Source organism: Glycine soja, chromosome 16 (assembly GCF_004193775.1).
Source record: "Glycine soja cultivar W05 chromosome 16, ASM419377v2, whole genome shotgun sequence".
NCBI classification, from domain to species: Eukaryota; Viridiplantae; Streptophyta; class Magnoliopsida; order Fabales; family Fabaceae; genus Glycine; species Glycine soja.
Genome location: NC_041017.1, coordinates 25,026,096 through 25,049,027, shown reverse-complemented (window position 1 = coordinate 25,049,027; position 22,932 = coordinate 25,026,096). Strand labels below are relative to the sequence as shown.

General features: G+C 33.3%; 2 protein-coding genes across 4 annotated transcripts; both read left to right on the top strand.

The window, feature by feature from the left end:
* The first annotated feature begins 299 nt into the window (after positions 1-299).
* LOC114390953 (plant intracellular Ras-group-related LRR protein 4-like) lies at positions 300-4,866 on the top strand. 3 transcript variants are annotated; one of them, XM_028351900.1, is made up of 5 exons: positions 300-562; positions 809-1,496; positions 1,903-2,810; positions 3,551-3,748; positions 4,544-4,866. In XM_028351900.1, exons 2-4 carry the CDS (start codon positions 911-913, stop codon positions 3,701-3,703), a joined length of 1,647 nt encoding a protein of 548 aa, XP_028207701.1. In that variant the 5' UTR covers positions 300-562; positions 809-910; the 3' UTR covers positions 3,704-3,748; positions 4,544-4,866. The 3 variants fall into 3 exon arrangements, with proteins under 3 accessions (XP_028207701.1, XP_028207700.1, XP_028207699.1); XM_028351899.1 differs by having other exon boundaries at positions 300-568; XM_028351898.1 differs by having other exon boundaries at positions 300-1,496.
* Positions 4,867-13,549: 8,683 nt separating this feature from the next.
* LOC114389175 (monosaccharide-sensing protein 3-like) lies at positions 13,550-18,832 on the top strand. The gene is made up of 5 exons (XM_028349793.1): positions 13,550-13,756; positions 14,153-14,719; positions 15,502-16,298; positions 17,233-17,420; positions 18,127-18,832. The coding sequence occupies exons 1-5, from the start codon at positions 13,678-13,680 to the stop codon at positions 18,551-18,553; spliced, it is 2,058 nt and encodes a 685-aa protein (XP_028205594.1). The 5' UTR covers positions 13,550-13,677; the 3' UTR covers positions 18,554-18,832.
* The last annotated feature ends 4,100 nt before the right edge of the window (positions 18,833-22,932 follow it).

Sequence of the window (22,932 nt, the reverse complement as noted above, 5' to 3'; positions counted from 1 at the left end):
TGAGAATTAAATGCATGAGATTCTTATGAGATGAGTTACTTAAGCAACTTTTGTTGTCTAAAAAAACAGTAGTGTTAAAAAATATTAAATAAATATTTAAAATAAAAAGATCGATATATCATTATTCTAAGACAAACATAAAAAGGTTTTTTTTTTTTAAAAAAAAATAAAAAAAACAAGAAAAAGGTAGCCAACGAGTGAAAGGGTAGAGCAGTTGATGTAAGTCATGTAACTCAATCATAGTGAAATCATAACCGGTATCTTTTCTAATCGATTACACTCTATTTATTTGAATTTTCCACCCATCCCTTCCTTGCTCCATTTTTTCCCCCTCTGCTTTCTCAAACAAAACTGCTCTCTGACTCAGACGCTGCTGCCCCCCCTTTCATTTTAATACAACCCACTCTGGTCCTTAAAATATTATCATCATGAGGACCATGAAAGAAAAAAATAAAAAAATTCAATGCCTTCTTTTATTTTCAAGAGAAACCAAAAAGGCATGGAAAGAGTCGTTGTTGTTGATGTCTGCCACGAAAGATCACGCAACCGCAAGGAGTCAGTAGTTAAGGCAATTTCCTCACTCCTCCCCGAATTAGAAAACCCAAACTGAAATGAACTTGAACTTGAATCCTTTCTAACAACACCACCTCCTTTTTTTTTTTTTCAAACTACTTAATTATTCCTAAAAATCATTTTTAATTTTGAGTCTTTACGTGCTCTCAAGTTTCTTTGGTGGGTAGCGTGTGAACTGTGAAGTGTCAATTAACCGTTTATTATTATATACTAATACAATATTTTTGCTTTCTAGTTTCTAGAAACTCGACGAAGCAAAATTGAGTTACGCTTTTAATTTGAAGGTGTTGTTGTTGTTGTTGTTGTTGGTGTTGTATGATCTCGAGCGTGACCGAGAATGAACCTGTTACCGGCGCGATCCGTGGACGAAACTGTGGAGGAGATAATGAGGCTGCACCGGTCGCTACCGGCTCGGCTGGGAATCGAGGAAGTGGAGGCGGCAAGGACTCTGGTCGCGAACGTGGAGCGCGAGGACCAGGCGAAGCTTGAGGCCGTGGCACGTGCGAGGGAGCGCAAGGGCCCGCACGTGCCGGAGGAGCTCTTCGCGGTGCTGCAGGAGATGCAGAAGAGCGTGGTGCTCTTCCAGAGCAAGGAACAGAGGCGCGAGGCGCTCAAACTCCTCGATCTCGAAAACGTCCATGTCCTGTTCGACGAATTGATTCAGAGAGCTTCCAATTGCGTCTCCTCGCGCTCGGGTTCGAAGAACTCCGTTTTGAAACGGGAAACTTCTTCTTCTTCTTCCGTTTCTGTTTCTGCGTTCAAGAAAGAGCCTGTGAAGAGTTCCGAGATACTGTTCACGAGAGATGATAACTATATGAATAAGATCAAACCCAATTTCTACCCTGATGGGTATACAATTGGGCCCAGTGTCTCATCCAAACCGCTGATACTTGACTCCTCGATAATACCCGCGTCCACTTCAGGTATCTGATTTTCCTGTAGTTTCTATTTTGGACAAAACTGATGCAGTTTCATATATATATATATATATAATATTTGTATTGTTTATTTGAATTGAAGTTTTTTTCTCGGTGATTTGTATAATAAATGTTTGCATTAAAAATCAGCATAAGTTACTAGGTATCCGATCAATATAAGATTATCATAATTTTTTTAGAGGTTTTTGATGTATTGTTTTCGATCAGAATTAAAGTTTCATCTCAGTAATTTGCATAAAAAAATGTTTGCATTAAATATCAATGTATGTTATTAAGGTAAAATTTCAATTCGGATTGAAGATAAACACTTAAGATACTGCATGTAAGTTTTGTTTTGTTCCATTTGGATAACTACAATAGCTTATTCTAAAATTGGGTTTTAATTTTGTAGGTGAAGATAAGTTGAGTTTGATAAAACTGGCTAGCTTGATGGAAGTTTCTGCGAAGAAAGGTACACGCGAGCTCATATTACAGAACAAGTTGATGGACCAAGTTGATTGGCTTCCTGATTCAATAGGGAAGTTATCTAGTTTGATCAAATTGGATTTATCTGAGAATCGAATTACGGTGCTGCCTTCAACGATTGGAGGCCTTTCTTCCTTGACAAGTTTGAATTTGCATTCGAATAAGATCGCGGAGCTTCCGGAGTGTGTTGGAGATCTCTTAAGTCTTGTGTATCTAAACGTAGGGGGAAACCAGTTATCATCTTTACCTGCTTCGTTGGGCAGATTGGTGCATCTTGAGGAACTTGATTTGAGCTCCAACCAGCTTTCAGTGCTTCCTGATGCCATAGGGTCTCTTGTCAGCCTAAAAGTACTGAATGTGGAGACAAATGACATAGAAGAAATTCCGCATTCCATTGGTCGTTGTGTTGCACTTAGGGAGCTTTGTGCAGATTATAACAGGCTCAAGGCCCTGCCTGAGGCTGTGGGGAAGATTGAGAGCCTTGAGGTATTGTCTGTGAGGTACAACAATGTCAAACAGCTACCTACGACAATGTCGTCTCTGTCGAACTTGAAGGAGCTCAATGTGAGTTTTAATGAGCTTGAGTACGTGCCTGAGAGCCTGTGTTTTGCTACCTCGCTTGTGAAGATGAACATAGGGAACAACTTTGCTGACATGCGATCCTTGCCGAGGTCCATTGGGAACCTTGAAATGCTTGAGGAGTTGGATATCAGCAACAATCAGATTCGTGTCCTTCCTGACTCTTTTAGGATGCTCACTCGTTTACGTGTCCTGAAAGTGGAAGAGAATCCTCTTGAAATACCTCCAAGACATGTAGCTGAAAAGGGAGCACAGGTAACTAACTGCCTTTCTCAATTTAACCAGGTTTAGGGTGTTCATATTGCTATTTACAAACACTGTTTTTAGTTTAAAAAGAAAACATATACTCACTCTAAGCTTATGCTTAACCCCATACAACACCATTGGATGGAAATGACCCACATCATTGAGTTAGAATTACAAAACAAAAGAAGATAATGAATAAATGTTTCTTAACAAGTTCTGTTTCTTAGTTTTTAGATACTTGTTTTGGAAATAATTTTCAAATTTTTTTATTTTTAACAAGAAATTAATTACTTATGAAATTATTTTAGTAAACAGTTTTTAAAACTAAAAAGTGAAAAAGAAATCAAACTTACCCTTAATTTCTGATGTTGTTTGCGCCTGTCATAATGGTAGGTATGATTTTACCAAAATTTCATTTCACGTTAGTCCTTGATTTTGAAAATCAATGCTTATCCGTTATCAAGAACTAAAGTGGATTGGCAGGCTTTCATTTTAATATTATTTTTCTTTAATTACAAAAGTATCACTTTTTTTATACTAATTTCCTTTGTTTTAAAAAAATTATTGAAAAATATTTTTTTTTTATTTTCACTACGGAAATATCTGAAAATAAATAATGAAAACAGAAATTATTTTCTTAAAACAAACTCTCCCCCCCTCTCCCTTTCCTTTTTCTTCAAGTTCTTTTTGCGCTAAAAAAAATCCTTCTGTTATATGAATCTCATGTTTCAAGTCATGGTGCATCGCAGGCTGTGGTCAGGTACATGGCTGATCTTGTTGAGAAGAAGGATGCTAAATTGCAGCCACTTATTAAGAAGAAAAAGGGTTGGGCTCATCATATGTGCTTCTTTTCAAAGTCAAACAAAAGGAAGCGTGACGGCGTTGATTTTGTTAAAACCTGATTAAATTCCCCAAAAGCCATTCATGGCAAGCAAAAGATTCCATGAGTAAGTGGTTGAGTTAATTTTCCTGGTCATTGGTCAATGCTTGTAATGTCACATGGGAGTTGGGTATGGATTATGAAATAATTGTAGGTTTAATCATTGTTCACCAATCACCTGTAACACTTGTGGCCTTAATTGACCTAGAATCAGCACTTTTGGCAAGGTTAGATTCCATTTAGATATGGCAAGAAAATCCATACCCCAAATCGGGTATGAGTTCGGGTTTAGATTTTTTTTGATAACCAAAAGTTGGATATGGGTACGGGTATGAGATTATTATATCCGTTCCGAAATTAAAAGGTCTAGAATTTTTATTACTAGTTAATTTTATTTTAAATTTTTTACATAATTTAATATTCTTTTCTTAATAATTTTTGTAGACACATTGTTATAATAAATTTATTGATATATAAGTAGTTAAAAATAAATGTTTGACAATCAATTTATTTTTTTTTAAATCAAATTTTTATATTTTTTTTATAAACAAATATTTTTCTAATTTAATCGGATACGGAATCAGAGATATCTGATACCCAACAGATACAAGGATGAAATAATAAATTTTATTCCGTCAAGTATCGAATACAAATATAAAAACATATTTAAAGAGTCAGGATTAGAAATTAGAGAAATAATACTCTTCGCGACATCGCCCATTGTCATGTCTAATTCCATTAGAGGAAGTAGTGGCATAGAGTGAATGCATTGCATAATTTAATTGTTACTTTTACAATATAGATTGGTACTAATTGGTAAAGCTACCAAATCATTTGTTGGCTAATGTTGTGTTTATGACAGGGAGATGCATTTGTTTATATAAAAAAGGACAAAGATATGTCTGTCAGTCTCCGGTCAACATTGCGAGAGAATGAATAGGCATGGGAATCTTCCTTGGCTGTTGGAATTTGCTAACTTTGAGGCACATACTGTACATTTCCTGTTCAATTTATATATATATTTTTTCCTTTGTAGAACTTAATATTTTTTCATTTGTATTTCTGGTATCTCGAAAATGGAAACAAGTGTACAGCCATTTATGTTTACTTCCACTCTATTGTATGTATATCTTCCTGCCACAGTGCCACTTCAGTCTTCAATATAATTTAATATTTCATTTTTCAGAGGAAGGCAGCATGATTGATATCCCCATTTACTTTTTTTACTGTTTCTAATTCTATATAAAACTGTTAAAATATCTTTTCCCGAAATTTTCTTCAGAAAAATGCTTTTATTTTTAGTTACAAAAACATAATCTTATTTATTTTTTAATATTATTAAAAATTGTAAAAACCTTTTTAATATCTTATATAAAAATTTAAAATAAAACTGAAATAAAAATAAGATAGTATTTTTGTGGTTAACCATAAAAATAAAGAACAAAAAGAAATAACACTTTATTTACCTTTTTGCTTTTACTAACTTCTTCATTGAATACATCCATGTGAAGAACGTCGAATCCATTCTCGATCAAATAGAAGTAGGGGATGGATGACGTGTCTCATTGGCTGGCACTGGCTTTGGACACAAGGGGAAGGCTATTTGGCTAGAATATTATGTCTTTTAAGGAATAAAAAATGTAAATTTTTATTTGAGAGGAGGAACTAAATTTCTTTTTTTTTTGAATATAAGGGATTAAAAAAAATATAAATTCTAAGTTAAGAGATTAAATAAAAGAACCACTGATCTAAGATTACAAACATAATTAAACGATTTATCTAAAATTAGTTCCTTCACTGCAGGCTCGCGTGAACGTGGGGTACTTTGTCCCTTCTCTTGAGCCGTCTTCCTCCAAGTGGCTATATAATATAACTGGTTATGCATTCGGGTATGATTTGAGTCAATGTGAAAAAAATAGTGAAGGGTATGTATTTTTATTAATATATTTTTTATCTACCAAATAACTTTAATTCTTCAAATCATTTCTCTCTATTTTATTCTATTTCTCACTTATTTTCCAATCAAATAATTTTTTTTATACTCTATGTTTCACCTTATCTTATTTTATTTTCTCACCTAATTATTTCCTTTCGTCTTCTCTCTGTCAAAAAGCTTGAGTGTTTTGTGTACAGGTATGTTGCTTTACTCTATCATTGTCAAAAATTGAAACGCTTTGTGTTACCTGTGAAATGATGGGCCTTATTTAATGTTGTGTCTTTCCAGGGGTTGAGATTTTTGGGAAATATCTTGGTCATCCAATAAGAAGGGTTGAGATTTTTGGGAGATTTTTGGGAAATATCTTGGTCATCCAATAAGAAGGGTTTCAATTTTTTCAAATGAAAGACCATTTTTTATATTATATCTATTAAAATTTTATCTTAGCCTTATAATGTTATGTCTCCTAAGCTATCTCACCGTATCCTATTATTCATTTTCATGCTTCAAATGGAGTCCTATTGTTGTTGCACTCTGTAGAACGCTTGACATACCTATTGGTATTTGTTTTGGTTTAGTTGATTACTACTCAATGGCATGTGAACTTAAATTAGGTCTATCTGTCACCATGACGTTTTTGAAGCTTCATCGTGCTCTGCCCATAATACCCTCTACCCCGGAGACAAATTTGGGCATGATTTCAAGGTTGATCACACGTCATTATCTAAATATTTAACAGCAATAGGGAATTGCATATTTGGACAGGTTTAGTCATTAAATATCCTGTGTAACTTTAGTCATTAAATATCCACTCAATTAATTTTGACTAACATATTAATCTCTTTATTTTTTCTTTTAAAGTTATCTTGTAGCTGTTATTTCAAAATAACATCATTTTGAAAATTGTGTTAATATTTTCTCAAAATAACGTTATTTTATAGGGTTAATACAGAAATAGTTTTAACAGAGAAGTCAATTTCATATAATATATATCTGTAATTTCTCTTCCAAAGTTAATTGCTACAACTCACATATTATCTCTCTCCTTTCGAAAGGGATCTTGCAATCCGCGTACTGATTTCTACACTTCTGGTTCATTCTCACTTTTCATTCCCACATTTACCTATATAGCGTTGTGTTTGAAAAAAAAACATTTGTTGCTAGAGAGTAGTAGAGTTTGAATTAAAAAAAATAAAGAAAAATTAGGGAGCTATGATACCTCTTTGTTTTTTTTTTAATAAGCTACAATACTTATTTATCTCCTACAATAATGGGAAAGTCTGGATTAATAAGAAACTTGATGCTTCGGTTGCAGAGTGATGAGTGAGTTTGGTTGCAAGGGAGTAACTTTAGAGTTTAGAAGCAGCCAGAGTATTTGTTGTAATAGAAAAGAGATAGAGTTACGTTTGACAAAATTATCTCAAAAGTTATCTCCAAATTAAAAAGTTAATTAAAAATTAAAAAGTTAGATGGTATGTAGGTAAAAGATATAAAGTTAATTTATTAAATTATAAATATTTGATAAAACTAATTATTGAAATAGTTGAAAAGTATAAAATAATATCAAAATAATAAAATTATGATTTATTTAAAAAGATAATTAGAAAATTAAATAAATGTATTGAGGAGCTAATGTTAGAAGGTAATGTTTTAAAAATAATATTACAGGTATATAAAAAAGTATTCCAAAATAATATTTTAATATTTTACAGAAAATTAAATAAAAAAATATAAAAAGTTAGAAGCTAATATTTTAAAAAATAATATTTTAAATAGTATTCCAAAAAAATACTAAGTTCTAAAAAAAATTTATTTATCAAACAACTAGACAAACTTTTTAACTAGTAAAAAATTTAAAATTAACTTAAATATCTTATTTAACATAACCTATATAAAAAAGTGAGGTAATTGCTTTTTATTTTCAAAAATTATTATTAATTAGTTAATGATAATTGGTTGGGAGTGGATATTTAATAACACGGTATAGAAAAATCCTGCATATTTTCTTATGACAAGAACGTCAACACTCAGTTCTCTTAAGTCTCTTCCACCTCTTTGAGTAGGGTCCACAAAATCATCATCAATCTTTCAAAATCGTAGTTTTTCAGCTAATAGAAGCCAAGTGAAAATACATGACGAACCATATTAAAGATTCACGCCAAATTAATTTCCCCAATGCCAGAGAGTGTGATAGCGGTGACCACCAAATACCATTGTGTATTCTTTCAACAAGATAAATGTCAAACGCATTCATGGTTCCATGGCTAAATGTCAGGGCTCATTTAAACATCGAATGAGATGGGGTAGCAACGCTATACTAAAAAATGGTTCTTTCAAGTGGGAATCAAATATGTCGTTTTCCCTATCTCTTTTCTGCCCCTTCAATTGAATAGATTCAGCAAAAACAAATGAAAAATGATATTTATACAACAAATTATATAAGAAAATGTACAACTAAAAAAGAAAAAGAAAAAAAAATTAATATTTTATATTTTTAATTTAAATTGTTATTATTATTACTATGAATATATTATTATCTTTATGTTTAAATTAAATCATAATTTATTTTGTAGGTATCAAGATTCAAGATTGTTGTTAAATTTTTAAATTGTTGCAACCTTCATTTTGATGTCCTTACATCCTTTTTTAATGTAAATGTTTCGATAAACAACACAATAGGTTGTAACTTTGTAATAAATTTTTAAAGTAGATCAAAATAGTCTTGATTGGAGCCACCGTCTCACTTTTTTAACCAACTTATTGCAAAAGATTTAATTTACTTTGATTTTTTTGAATGAATAATAATAACTACTATTTTAATTTATAATAAAGACGACAAGAAGTATTATCTAAGTACATATTATTTTAAAAATTTAGAAACCATTTAATTTTATTTATAAATATTATAATTAATATTTTAAAATTATTTTATACATAAAAATGACTAAAACAATAGTCCAAGTGTATGACACGGGTAAAAAGAACTAGTTAAACAAATATGTATCCTTATAAATGAATTATTTAACAGAGAAAACATATAATCCTAGTTTAAATACCACATAACAACAACATTATTTGACAGCAGAGCATTATATGACAACAAAATATTATTTGACAGCAGAGCATTATTTCTCTTTCCTTATATATATTACATTTATGAGTTGTTCACAAATAGTATAAGAATATTCTTTGATTTCATTTTATCCTCCTAGGTTCTAGGTCATTCTATTCCCATTATACAGACTATAAATAATGTAATCATTGCTATTATTGAATGAAGAATTTCATATCAATTTTGTTAGACAAGTGACCTCAGATATCTTAAGAAAGGGGGGTTGAATTAAGATATTACTAACTATTTTCCCAATTAAAATTCTATTTCACTTTCTATTCAAGTTACAAATTCCCTTAATAATGAACTTCTTAAATATTGATTCAAATAGAACAATCTGAATATAAATATAAAACAGTAATAAATAAAAGAGTTTAAGGGAAGAGAAAGTGCAAACTCAGATTTATACTGGTTCGGCCACACCTTTGTGCCTACGTCCAGTCCCCAAACAACCCGCTTGAGAGTTCCACTATCTTGTAAAATCCTTTTACAAGTTCTAAACACACAAGGACAATCCTTCCGTTGTGTTTAGAATTCTTTTACAACAAGAGACCCTCGGTCTCTTAATCCCTTAGAGAATTAGAAAGAGAAGAAGAATGAATCTCTCTTGAAAGAGATAGATTTTACAATCTGAGCACTCAAATGATTCCTTAATGAATTGCAAGTGGATTGGCCAATGAATTCTTAAGAGGATAAAATGATTTTGCTCTTTGAGAGAATAAACACTTGTTGTTCTGAAAAACTCTGAGCAAATTCGTGTTCTAAGTCACATATATATAGACCATTGGTGGTCATGTAAAAACCTTTTGAGAAGTTGTGACTCTTAGAAACATTTTTCTGAAAATCTTGTTTGGTAATCGATTACAGGATTTGTGTAATCAATTACAACTTTTAAAATTTGAATTAAAACGTTTATTAACTGCTGGTAATCGATTACCAATATTGTGTAATCGATTACACAGTCTAAAATTTGAATTCAAATATTTAGTAGCTGTTGTAAAGCATTTTTGGCCACTGGTAATCGATTACATCCTCTGGTAATCGATTACCAGAGAGTAAATCTTTTGAAAAACACTTTTTAACTTAAATTACTTGGCCAAACCTTTTGCTATATCAATTAGGAATTCCCTTCCTAAAATACTAGTGATCATCTTGATGTTGTGGCTTGTATTCTTGAATCATTGTCTTGAACTTAAACTTGAAAAGCCCATTTGCATCATTTGCATCAAATCATCATGATCATCATCAAAACACCAAAGGCATTTGCTTCTACAAATTCTATTTGCCTCATTTCCTATATTTTTCTGTTATGGTATCAAGAGCCCTCTAAGCTTCCAGTCGCCATCTCCCTATGACTACCTCCGACTCATCTGGTGAGGACGATCTTACTCCACCTCCCACTCCACCACCATCACCTTCCTTGTCTCACATCACAATGGCCCAATACCAACAATTGATGAATCTTCTCAACAAATCCTCTGGACCTGGTGGTGCAATATCTGAGACTACTCTTACACGAGCCAACCTCACTCATTCTAACCCAAATCAAATTCATAATTCTGGTTTTGGTCATCATTTTGTTTTTTCTATTCCCACCACACACGCACCTAACAATCTTAGTTCACACACCGTACCATGGATAATTGATTCTAGAGCCACAGACCATATAAATTGTTCCTTAAATTGTTTTTATACATATTCTACAATTGCACCAGTAAAGATTCTTTTACCTAATGGATCCACTATCCAAGCTCACATTTCGGGCAACATAAAATTCACTCCAGATTTTGTTATCCATAATGTTCTTTTTGTCCTTGATTTTAGCTTCAATCTTTTGTCTATCCCAAAGTTATTATATACTTTCCCAAGTCGTATTATTTTTTCTAGTGATCTTTCTAAAATTTCTTGTGAAATATAGGACATGAGCACATTGAAGACGATTGGTTTGGCTGACTTGAAGGAAGGCCTTTTTCACTTGATAGTTGGAAAGGATAAAAGCCCATCTACCAACAATATCACGACCACCAACACCAATACCTCTAAGCTTTGGCATTTTAGATTAGGTCATTTATCTGGTAATCTTTTTAATGTCTTAAATCAACAATTCCCTTTTATTTCAAAAGATTCTAATGAAATTTGTGACATTTATCATTTAGCTAAACAAAAACGATTGCCCTATTCTCTTAGTTCGAGTAGAAGCTCTAAAAAATTTTAGTTGATTCATATGGATATTTGGGAACCATTTTCTAAATCATCAATTCATGGACATAAATATTTCTTAACTATACTTGATGATTTTAGTAGATATACTTGGGTGATTTTATTAAAATCAAAAAGTGAAGTGAAAACACATGTTCAAAATTTTATTAATTTGGTTGAAAATCAATTTGAAACAAAAATTAAATGCATTCGATCAGATAATGGTCCTAATTTTTTGTTTTTAAGATTTTTTTTCTTCGAAGGGTATAATTCACCAAACTAGTTGTTTGTATACCCCTCAACAAAATGGAAAAGTGGAACGCAAACATCAACAGTTTTCGTGAAGCTGTGAAACATCAATGTTGGCGTGATGCCATGAAATGTGAGATCAAGGCTCTACAGTTGAATCAAACCTGAGACATTGTTCAAACCCCTTCTCATGTATGACCAATTGGGTGCAAGTGGGTATATAAAATCAAACGACTACCGGATGGCAACATTGAGCGTTACAAGGCTCGTCTTGTTGCAAAAGGATACTCTCAAATTGAGGGCATAGATTACTTTAAAACCTTCTCCCCTGTTGTTAAGATGGCCACTGTTAGAGTTGTTCTTGCTCTAGCATCGATTAATCGATGGCACCTCCATCAATTAGATGTTAGCAACGCTTTCCTACACGGGGATCTCAGGGAGGACGTTTACATGGAGATCCCTCCTAGCTTGCTTGGTTACACATCAAGTCAGAGTTGCAAATTGAAGAAATCACTCTATGGATTAAAGCAATCCAGCAGACAATGGTATGAAAAATTATCTAATCTATTGCTGACTTGTGGTTATTCACATGCCCATACTAATCATAGTCTATTCATCAAGGCTCATAATTCTGAATTTACTGCTCTAACTGTATATGTTGATGACATTGTGCTAACCGGTAATTCCCTTGCTGAGATTGAACATATTAAGCATATTCTTCACACTAATTTTCACATTAAGGATTTGGGGAAATTGAAATATTTTTTGGGGATTGAAGTTGCACATTCTGATAAAAGAATTTCATTATGCCAATGTAAGTATTGTTTGGATTTACTGAAAGATTCAGGTATGCTTAGGTGTAAGCCATCCTCCACTCCTATGGATAGTTCTCTTCGACTCCATAATGATTCCTCTAGTTTTCTTGATGATCCCCTATCTTATAGACGCCTAGTTAGAAGACTAGTCTATTTGACAAGCACATGCTCTGATATTGCCTTTGCTAGATAGCAACTAAGTCAATTTATGTCAAAACCAACAAAAGCCCATCATGCTGCAACTGTCCGTGTTCTTTGGTATCTCAAAAGGTGTCCAGGCAAAGGCTTATTTTTTCCAAGGACTTGCTCTCCTCATCTACTTGGGTTTAGTGATGCTGATTGGGCAACGTGTATTGACTCTAGGCGCTTTATTACTGGTTATTGCTTCTTTATAGGCAATTCACTTGTTTCATGGAAAACTAAGAAGCAAACTATAGTCTCACGTTCCTCTTCCGAGACTGAATATCGAGCACTTGCTTCCACAACTTGTGAATTACAATGACTTTCTTATCTTCTAAGAGATCTACGGATTCCCCTTTCCAAGCCTTCCGTACTTTACTGTGATAATCATAGTGCTCTTCACATTGTTGTCAATCCGATCTTTCATGAACGCACCAAACACTTGGACATTGATTGTCATCTAGTCCGTGAAAAGTCCCAAGCTGGATTGATGTTACTGCTCCCAATCCCTTTTTCAAATCAACTTGCGGATATATTCACAAAGACTCTCCCTCCTCAATCCTTCGGCACCAATCTTTCCAAGCTGCTGTTACAAAATATTTTTGCGGGCTAACAGAGAAAGCATATAATCCTAACTTAAATACCACATAACAACAATATTATTCGAGAGCAGAGCATTATTTCTCTTTCCTTATATATATTACATTTATGAGAGCATTATTTCCCTTTCCTTATATATATTACATTATGAGTTGTCTACAAATAATACAAGAATATGTTTTGATTCCATTTTATTCTCCTAGGTTCTAGGTCATTTTATTCCCATTATACAGATTATAAATAATGTAATCATTGCTATTATTGAATGAAGAATTTCATATTAATTCGATTTGCCTCATTTCCTTTATTTTTCTGTTATTATTACAAGAATTACGTAAAAAAATGGAGGTTTGAGGAATGGATCGTGGCATATTGCTAAGTTTTGATCCTATTACAGTGCTAATCACTACCACCTTTGTGTTCTAAAATAGTAAAATATAATCGTGGCGGCATAGCACTCACAAAACTTTGCAGATATTTCGTTTTCAATAACTAGTCACGAACACGCAAGCATCATGCATACAAGAAATTTGAGGTTGCCATTGATCCTTTGACCTTCAACTAATTAACTGAACAAAATCCCACTTCAACAATATCATTGCTAGACCATAGATATGAGAGACACTTGAGGACAGCTTAAAAACTTAAGACGCATTAATTAATGAAAACCGTACACGTATGCAAGTAATTAACTATAAAATGCGCACACTTTAGAGGTTGTTCAAACCCTGGTATTGCCGTAAAGTGCTTTTACATTTACAACCCTACTATCTAGATTACCACATTTCATATACAGATCTCTGCAGAATATATAGTCCAAGGTTTTTTATTTGAATACATACATGTCACCCAAACTGTGTTCTGGATTCTTTTGTTAATTACGTTCTCATCAGCCAAGAAAAACAATGAGGGAGGTTGTGATTGTTGCAATTGCTGCTACACTTGGGAATCTTCTGGTTGGATGGGATAGTTCAACCATTGCTGGTATAAATAAAATATACTCATATTCTTCTTTAACATTTTTTTATAGTCTAATCTATATATGTCGTCAGTGTCCTTATTCGAATCTCATCAGTGTCCACCTAGTGGTAAAAAATTCCAATAGTTTACTTCATGTCTTAAGTTTAAACCTCATCATCATCACCATTGTACACTAATGAGGTTTGTAATATAATCATAAAATTGTGACATAAATTAAAGTGAAATTGTTGATTAATATTTGTAATATATATTTTTTATCTTTCTCCCAAATGTTATTCTCTTTTGGGTTTCTAGTACATATGAAACAAATATTCCAAGTCTCAAAATTTAGAAAGTAACAAGAAAAAAAACTTGTGTTGTTGGGTGATGCCAATGGCATTGACATTTAGATCCATGCAGGGGGGCTGAGTTACATCAAACAAGAGTTCCACTTGGAAACAGACCCCACCCTAGAGGGTCTAATTGTGTCCACATCGTTTCTCACTGGCACTGTTGTCACAATATTCTCTGGGACAGTCTCCGACATGCTCGGAAGGCGTCCTATGCTGATAACATCATCGATCATGTTTTTCCTCAGCGGTTTGGTGATGCTGTGGGCACCTAATGTTCTCGTGGTTCTGTTGTCGAGGCTGTTGGATGGAATAGCCATTGCACTGACTATAACACTCACTCCCCTCTACATATCAGAGATTGCACCACCTGACATCAGAGGCACTCTCAACACTCTCCCTCAGTTTTCGTGTTCCGGGGGAATGTTTGTGGCGTACATCATGGTGTTCTGGTTGTCCCTGATGGAGAATCCAAGTTGGAGAGCAATGCTTGGCGTTGTGTCTGTTCCTGCTGTTGCTTATTTTTTTCTGGCTGTGCTTTACCTCCCTGAATCTCCTCCTTGGCTTGTGAGTAAAGGGAGAATCACTGAGGCTAAGAAAGTTTTGCAAAGAATTCGCGGCACTGACGATGTTTCAGGTGATTCTAAAGCTAAACTTTTCTTAATTTGTTATAACAATGTTACCATCATCACTGGCTTATACTCACTCTAATGCTCCAACTCCAATACTTCAACTTCAATAATTAATATTATATGCACTGACATTCTACTGTCTAACAGAAAATCACAGACAATTATATATATATATATATATATATATATATATATATATAATTTTATTAATTTTTATAATAACTAACATAATTGTTATATAAAAATGATTTTTGGTTGCTTGGTTACAATACATGCATGTACACATTTAATTAGGATAATTACATCATTTAGTTATTATATGATAGTTTTTATATTCCATAAAAATATCCTTGTTTCAAAGAAGTTTTATTTTTGCTTTTAAGAAACTATTACAAGACTAAGACTTGACTAAGTTTTTATAAAATATTTAATAATATACGATGGTTTTAGACGGAGATTTCAGTCGCACCAGTCACTTTTTTTTTTTTTTTAATTTTCGTAATATAAAGATCACAACAAAACCTTGAATAATACATATACAAATATACAATTACATCTTATTTAATATTGTGCATATGTGGTGTATGACTAAGCAGATCTAACTTAGTTGATCGAAGAAAGTATGTAAGTAATTATAAATATCTTAATAATATATTGGATTGCTATGGATTAAAAAAAAAAACATTTGTAGGGTATGCTAATCTTTTAGAATATGCTCAACACCAGTATCCGTGCAGGTTCAACATAGGAATAAGGACACTAATTTGGCTTATGCTTTGATCAATAGGGGAATTGGCTCTGCTGGCTGAGGGTATGAATCCAGGGGGTGAAAACACCACCATAGAAGAGTACATAGTAGCCCCCGCCGGTGACCTCATAGCCAACAAGGAAGCAGGAAGGGATTGCATAAAGCTCTATGGACCCCACCAAGGAGGAGTTTCAATGGTTGCACAACCATTGAGTGGACAAGGTAGCATGGTATCTCGCAGCATGTTAACCTTGTCTCGCCAAGGAAGCATTGTTGCACAGGCTGCAAATCTCAAAGACCCTCTAGTCAATCTCTTTGGGAGCATGCATGAGAATGTTACCCCCCTTGAAGCTGGTGCAGGTTCAAGAAGCATGCTAATGGGGGAGCCAGATCAGAGCCCCTATGGCAACAGTGAGAACCTGCATGCTCCATTGCTTTCAGCACAAGGGAGCACTGTGGAGAGGGTTGGATCCAAAGACATGTTAAAAGTTGGGAGCAATAACACTGACATTGGTGGAGGTTGGAAATTGGTTTATAAATCAACTGACCAGGGTGGGAAAAGGGAAGGGGCACGCCAAAGGGTGTATCTGCGTGCAGATCCTAATGCTGCAGTATTGTCTCAGCAAGGATCTTTTGTTTCTGGCTATGATTTGCATGCAGATGGTAGTACTGAGGCTTTTCCAGCAGCTGCACTTGTTAGTCACTCAGTTATCAGCCCTAAGGATATGAGCATCAAACCAGAAGTTGCTGCCAAACGTACTGGTTGGGGAGGTTTGTTGGATTTAGGAGTCAGGCGCGCATTGGTTGTTGGAATTGGACTGCAAGTTCTTCAGCAGGTAAAACAAAACAGGATTGATTAGATAAACTTCTCGATAAGTACTTACATAAGGAATAAGAAAAAACAAGATAAAATGAATTAATTTAACTTCTATAAGTTAAAAGCAACCTATGCACTTCACTTTTTGTAGAAGTTATCTTGATAAGCTTTTCTAAAAAGTTGATTTTACTTTATGCATAAGTTACTTTTTAACTTATGGAAGAAGCTTACTTAATTTTACATTCTTATTTTCTTCTCCTATAAGTATATACTGAAGATTTTATCCAAACAAGAACAAAGTACTAATTGGTATTACTCCCTTGCAACCTTCTAGTTTTCCTACTGATGAGTTTGGTATTAGGGTGTCGTTTGATCATTGTGTACCTCAAATATTGTGCAATAGTAGTTAATGAGGTTTAGCTCAACTAGTAGAACTGAACAATATCAACAAAAGAAGTCTTTGGTTCGTACTGAATCAACTGATTATGATCTTTCATTAGTACTTTATCTAACCTTTGCTAAGATGCTCTGCTTTTGAAATGGGGCAACCTAGCCCCTCTTAACTTTCCTTCTCAACAATAAAAAAAATCTAAGAATCAAATTTCTTCTTGTTATGGATACATTTACACACTTGTACTCTAAAAGGTTGTTATATATAACCAACCCAACCATATAGAACATTTACTCTATTATACATTCAATTCTTCTTTCACATTTACTCTATTATACAACATCCTAAGGACTTCAATTCTATTACAGTCAATCTTCAAAGTTCTTTTCCATATGCTTAGTACTTGATGCTTCCAAGTGTTGTTTTGAACTTGGTTATAGCAAAAGAGATATGTTGATAGGAAAAGTTAAAATAGCATATTTTCTGTAGTTGTATTGTGTTAATTACACACTATACTAGATTCTTTTCTTAGATTTTAAAAACAGAAGTTTTTTTGTTGCAGGCTGCTGGCATAAATGGATTTCTATACTATGCTCCCCAGATTCTTGAACAGGCAGGTGTTGGGCCACTTCTGTCAAATTTGGGTATTAGTTCAAGATCTGCTTCATTACTTGTAAATGTCATTACAACATTCACTATGCTCCCTTGTATAGCCGTTTCCATGAGGCTCATGGATATTGCTGGCAGGAGGTATGCTTGAATTTCCTTTTAGTTTGTACTCGATTAGATGGGTGGAATGTATAGCAGTTTTACAAGGTTACTACTTCAAGGTTCATTAATTTCTAAGGCTAGATAGTGTCCTATTAGGAATTGAAATAATTTATCTCCATTTTCTGTCCCTTTAGTCCGTTTCCCCAATTAAAAATAACATGGTAGTTAAATTCCATCATATTAGTGCAACAAAAACAAAAAATTTAACACTTAAATATATTTTTAGTTCTTATAATAAATTTATTTTTTGGTTTTAGTTCTTATAAAAAAATTGCACTTTTGATTTTTATAAAATTTTATTTTATAGTTTTAGTTTTTAATGATATTTTTTAGTGCTTATAAATCTGTAAACTTTTGATTTTAGTCCCTCAATTAGGAGATATAAATTTTAATTTTAATTAAAAAAAGAAGATATTCATTTTAATATCTATTATTTAAGAAAAATCAAAGTCTATTTTTTCAATAGATAGTTGCCACATTATGGGTGAACAGTAACCCGGATTAAAATGATAAAATGAAATTCTATTGGATTAAAATTATTAGAAAAAATTTATAGCAACTAAAACCATAAAACAAGTATATATTACTTTAACTATAAACAATATTTAAGCCAAAATTTAAACTAGAATGTAACAAATCATGATGAGTGATGACAATGACATTTTTATATATTTTCTCATGACAGGTCAATAATGCTATACACAATACCCATTCTGGTAGTGTCTCTCATGGTACTAGTACTTCGGGACTCATTTCACATGGGTTCCACCCTTAATGCAACAATCACTGCAGTGAGTGTTATGGTATACGAAAGCTGCTTCTGCATGGGACTTGGTGTGATTCCAAACATCTTGTGTTCAGAAATCTTCCCAACAAGTGTTCGCGGAATATGCATTTCTATTTGCTCCCTCACATTTTGGATCTGCACATTGATAGTCACTTCTTTATTTCCCTTCTTGCTCCATCTCCTTGGTCTTACTGGGGTCTTTGGATTATTCGTTGTTGGGTGCATCATTGCATGGATATTTGTCTACTTGAAAGTTCCTGAAACAAAGGGCATGCCTCTTGAAGTCATCATTGAGTTCTTCTCTATTGGTGCGAAGCCTGAATGAAACGTACTGATCTTGCAAGGTTCGGAAGCAAATTAAAAGCTGAATTAATACTCACATAATTTTCATCACAAGGAAGATGGAAAGAAGGATATTGCCATTGAAATATTTTCAAGTTTGATTGCTTTTGATTCCCCTAAAATTATGAGTTTAAAATTTTGTTGGAGGAAGATTGACACCATTTCGGGAACTTTCTACTTTTCTCCTTTGAAAAGAAGATTATAATAATCTAATATTTATTTAGACACAATGTAATTATACCTACAGCTTGTCTGGATACACTATTGGGGACTCATTTGACATAATCTTTCACTTCTTAACCGAAGCTACTAATACTAACATGGCTCTTGTATTGCTATTGGATGTGATGATAAACTGCGTTGCGATAACATACAGTGATGGTTCTGATAGCACGATTGAGTTGAACGATCGCCAAGACCTTATTTTTAGAAGACCACTAAAATTTTCTTATTTAATATATATAAATTTTAAAATAGTTTTATATTATTAAAATTATATATAAAAATTATTTTAGGAAATAAAACAATCACAGGCTATTAGTCAATTAACGGGTGATGTTCATACTTTTCAACAAAAATCTAAACACAATTTTGGAAAAATATGTAATAATTTATGTTCCTAACATTTTGAAAACTCTCCTCAGTCTTGGAAGCCAACCAAATTGAATGGCTGTTAATCAGTGGTAATAACCACCAATGAATTGTAACAGTCAATAATGAGTGGTAATAACCACCAATGAATTGTAACAGTCAATAATGAGTGGTAATGACTACTAAATGCATTCTTGATTAAAATGTTCATATATAACACATGTATTTGGTCCATGAGTTCATCTCTTCGAATTCATTCTAATACATCATCTAGAGACAGAAAGAGAGAGAGCTTGAAAGAACCAAAAAACAAGAAAACTCTTCATGGCAATGACTGGAGGTATGATTGATTTTTATTTTCCGCATTTTGTTAATGACCTGTGTTTCTTTTGTAGTTTGTAACATCACAAGTTAAAAGGTTTAGTCTAACATTTACGAAAAACCCTAGTTTTGCGCTAGCTGGGTGTCAAACTCATCACTCATAGGACACTATAGCACGTGCAGACCACTAAATCAGTATTTTTTTTTATATGTACTCGTTTTTCATATGTTATATACTCATTCTGCTTTACAATTTTGGAATTTTGATTTAATTTATGCATGAATATATTCTGGAAAATTGTATTCTATGCATATATATATGAAATCAAATGCATAATATTATGTTTCAATTATAAAATTATATGAGAATCTTATTCATAATTATATTGTATCTTGATTTTAAAATGCATAATACCATTTATTCTCATATAATAAATTTTTATGTCTAAGTGATCTTTATAATTTTGATTAATTATGGATTAGCCGCAACATCTATATTTTGATTAAAATTATATATTAAGTTGGTTAAAGATCATATAAGGAATTAGACATAATATTATAATTAATTATACTTATATAATGAATTTCATCCCACAGGAATTTTTTTATTATATCTGTATAATTAATTGGGATAAAATGATATATTATTTTTCATGATTTACCCATAGGCATCATGAGGTATGTATAATTTGTCGATTTTATCATAAAGTAAATATTTGCGATAGAAATTAAATTATTTTCATGTTATATCCGTAAAGCATGAATTTGAGCAAGTAATTTGATTATTCTATCATAAGGTTTAATTGTTTCTTATTGAATTAAAAATTTAGCCCACAGGCAATTTTTATGTCATAAGATTCAATTTTATGGTATGTTTACATTGGTAAAAGATACAATTAAGATTAGTATGCCTCAAATTTTGACAAGCCTTTGAATTTTGCAGCTTCTCAAACTATTAGTTTTTCTGATATTCAATGTGATGTTCCCGAACTCAAATGAGATAACTATAAGATATGGAAGGAGAGAATTCTTCTACAATTGGGGTGGATGGACATAAACTATGCTATAAGGAAAGACGAACCACCTGCAATAACTGATGAAAGTAGCCCAGTTGACATTGCGCTATATGAGTGGAGGGAGCGATCCAACCGGCTCAGCGTGATGTTCATTAAGACTAAAATCTCGGCTGTGATACATGGTTTTGTTGACCAGCATGAAAAGGTCCGAGACTTGCTTAAGGCCATTGATGACCAGTTCTTAACTTCATATAAGACTTTAGCAAGCACCTTGATCATGAAGTTCTCTTCTCTTCGGATCACCAGTGTGAAAGGTGTGTGTGAGTACGTTATAAAAATGCGATATTTCAGCTCAACTTAAAAAACTAGAGGTTGATGTGTCTGAGTCCTTCCTAATGCATTTCATTTTGAACACCCTTCCACATGAATATGGGCCGTTTAAGATTTCCTACAACACACATAAAGATAAATGGCCTATCAATGAATTAATGACCATGTGTGTTCAGGAAGAAGAAAGGCTTGTAATGGAGATGGGTGAGAGTGCATTGCTGACTACTGCTTATGGGAAGAACAAAGCAATTAAGTCTCAAGCTAATCAGAAGGGGAATGGTAAAATACCACCTCAAGCTGATATTAAGAAGGTGGCAAAGTGTTCCTTTTGCAAAAAGAAGGGACACATGAAGAAGAATTGCCCCGGGTTCCAGAAATGGCTTGAGAAGAAAGGTAAATCAATCTCATTAGTATGTTATGAATCTAATATGGTTAGTGTTAATATTAACACCTGGTGGATTGATTCTGGATCTACTATTCATATTGCAAATTCGTTATAGGGTATGCAAAACCTAAGGAAATCAGTGGGAAGTGAGCAAAACATTTTATTAGGCAATAAGCTAGGCTCATATGTGGAGGCCATTGGAACTTGCATTTTGACTTTAAGTAGTGGCTTTATTTTAAAATTAGAAAGGACCTTTTATATACCAAGTTTTCCCGAAACTTGATTTCTATTTCAAGACTTGTACCATTTGGATATTCCTTTAATTTCAAAGACACATCATTTGAGTTATTTTATAATTCTAAATGTGTTGGGAATGCTATCTTGTCTGGTGGTCTTTATCTTCTTGGTTTACAAAATAGTGCCACTTATAGTTCAATGCATGTTCAAACTGGCATTAAAAGGTGTAATATTAATGAGAATTCCTCTATGTTATGGCACCGGAGATTAGGACATATCTCCATTGAGAGGATTAAAAGGCTAGTGAAAGATGGGATACTCAATACTCTAGATTTTGTTGACTTTAAGACTTGTGTGGACTGCATTAAGGGTAAGCAGACCAACATGTCTAAGAAAAGTGCTAACAGGAGTTCGAGCATATTAGAAATAATTCATACTGATATTTGTTGTCCAGATATGGATGCACGTGGTCAGAAATATTTTATCACCTTTATAGATGATTATTCACAATATATGAATGTTTATTTGCTTCATAACAAATATGAAGCATTGGATGCCTTCAAAGTCTTTAAGGCTGAAGTTGAACCAATGTGGCAAGTAAATAAAAATAGTGAGATCAGATAAAGGTGGAGAATACTATGACAGATATACTGAAAATGGACAAGCACTTGGTCCCTTTGCAAAGTTTCTTCAAGAACATGGGATTGTTGCCCAATACACTATGCCTGGTTCTCCAAATCAGAATGGTGTGGCAGAAAGAAGGAACCAGACATTATTGGACATGGTGCGGAGTATGCTTAGCAACTCCAATCTTCCTAAATCCTTGTGGGCTAAAGCACTAAAGACGGCAGTGTATATATTAAATCGTGTTCCAACCAAGGCTGTCCCAAAGACACCTTTTGAGTTGTTTAAAGGTTGGAAACCGAGTTTGAAACATATGCGCGTTTGGGGTTGTCCGTCTGAGGTGAGAATATATAACCCACAAGAGAATAAACTTGACCCGAGGACCATTAATGGGTATTTCATTGGATATGCCAAAAGGTCTAAAGGTTATAGGTTTTATTGTCCACATCATATTACTAGGATTGTGGAATCAAGAAATGCCAAGTTTATTGAAAATGACTTGATCAGTGGGAGTGATCAGTTGAGGGACTTAGGTTCTGAAATTGATTATATAGAGTCTCAACCTTCCACATCAAATGAAAGATTGGTTGTAATTCATACCCCTCAAGTTCAAAGGGATGATGAACAACACATGATTGGCATTCCACAAACTGTTGTTGATAATCCAGTAGATCAAGTTGATCATCAAATTCATGAAAATGATGAACAACCAGTTGAACAACATGATCCCCAAGAAAATGTTGATGCAACATTAAGGAGGTCTACTAGAGTAAGAAAATCAGTTATTCCTAATGATTATATTGTATATTTGAAAGAATCTGACTATAATATTGGAGCTAAAAATGATCCTGAAACTTT

Coding starts and splice junctions, on each gene's coding strand:
- LOC114390953 (XM_028351900.1), top strand. CDS start 911: ATGAACCTGTTACCGGCGCGATCCGTGGACGAAACTGTGGAGGAGATA. Junction 1,497..1,902: donor AATACCCGCGTCCACTTCAG/GTATCTGATTTT, acceptor TTAATTTTGTAG/GTGAAGATAAGTTGAGTTTG. Junction 2,811..3,550: donor TAGCTGAAAAGGGAGCACAG/GTAACTAACTGC, acceptor GGTGCATCGCAG/GCTGTGGTCAGGTACATGGC.
- LOC114389175 (XM_028349793.1), top strand. CDS start 13,678: ATGAGGGAGGTTGTGATTGTTGCAATTGCTGCTACACTTGGGAATCTT. Junction 14,720..15,501: donor CGGCACTGACGATGTTTCAG/GTGATTCTAAAG, acceptor TTTGATCAATAG/GGGAATTGGCTCTGCTGGCT. Junction 17,421..18,126: donor ATGGATATTGCTGGCAGGAG/GTATGCTTGAAT, acceptor TTCTCATGACAG/GTCAATAATGCTATACACAA.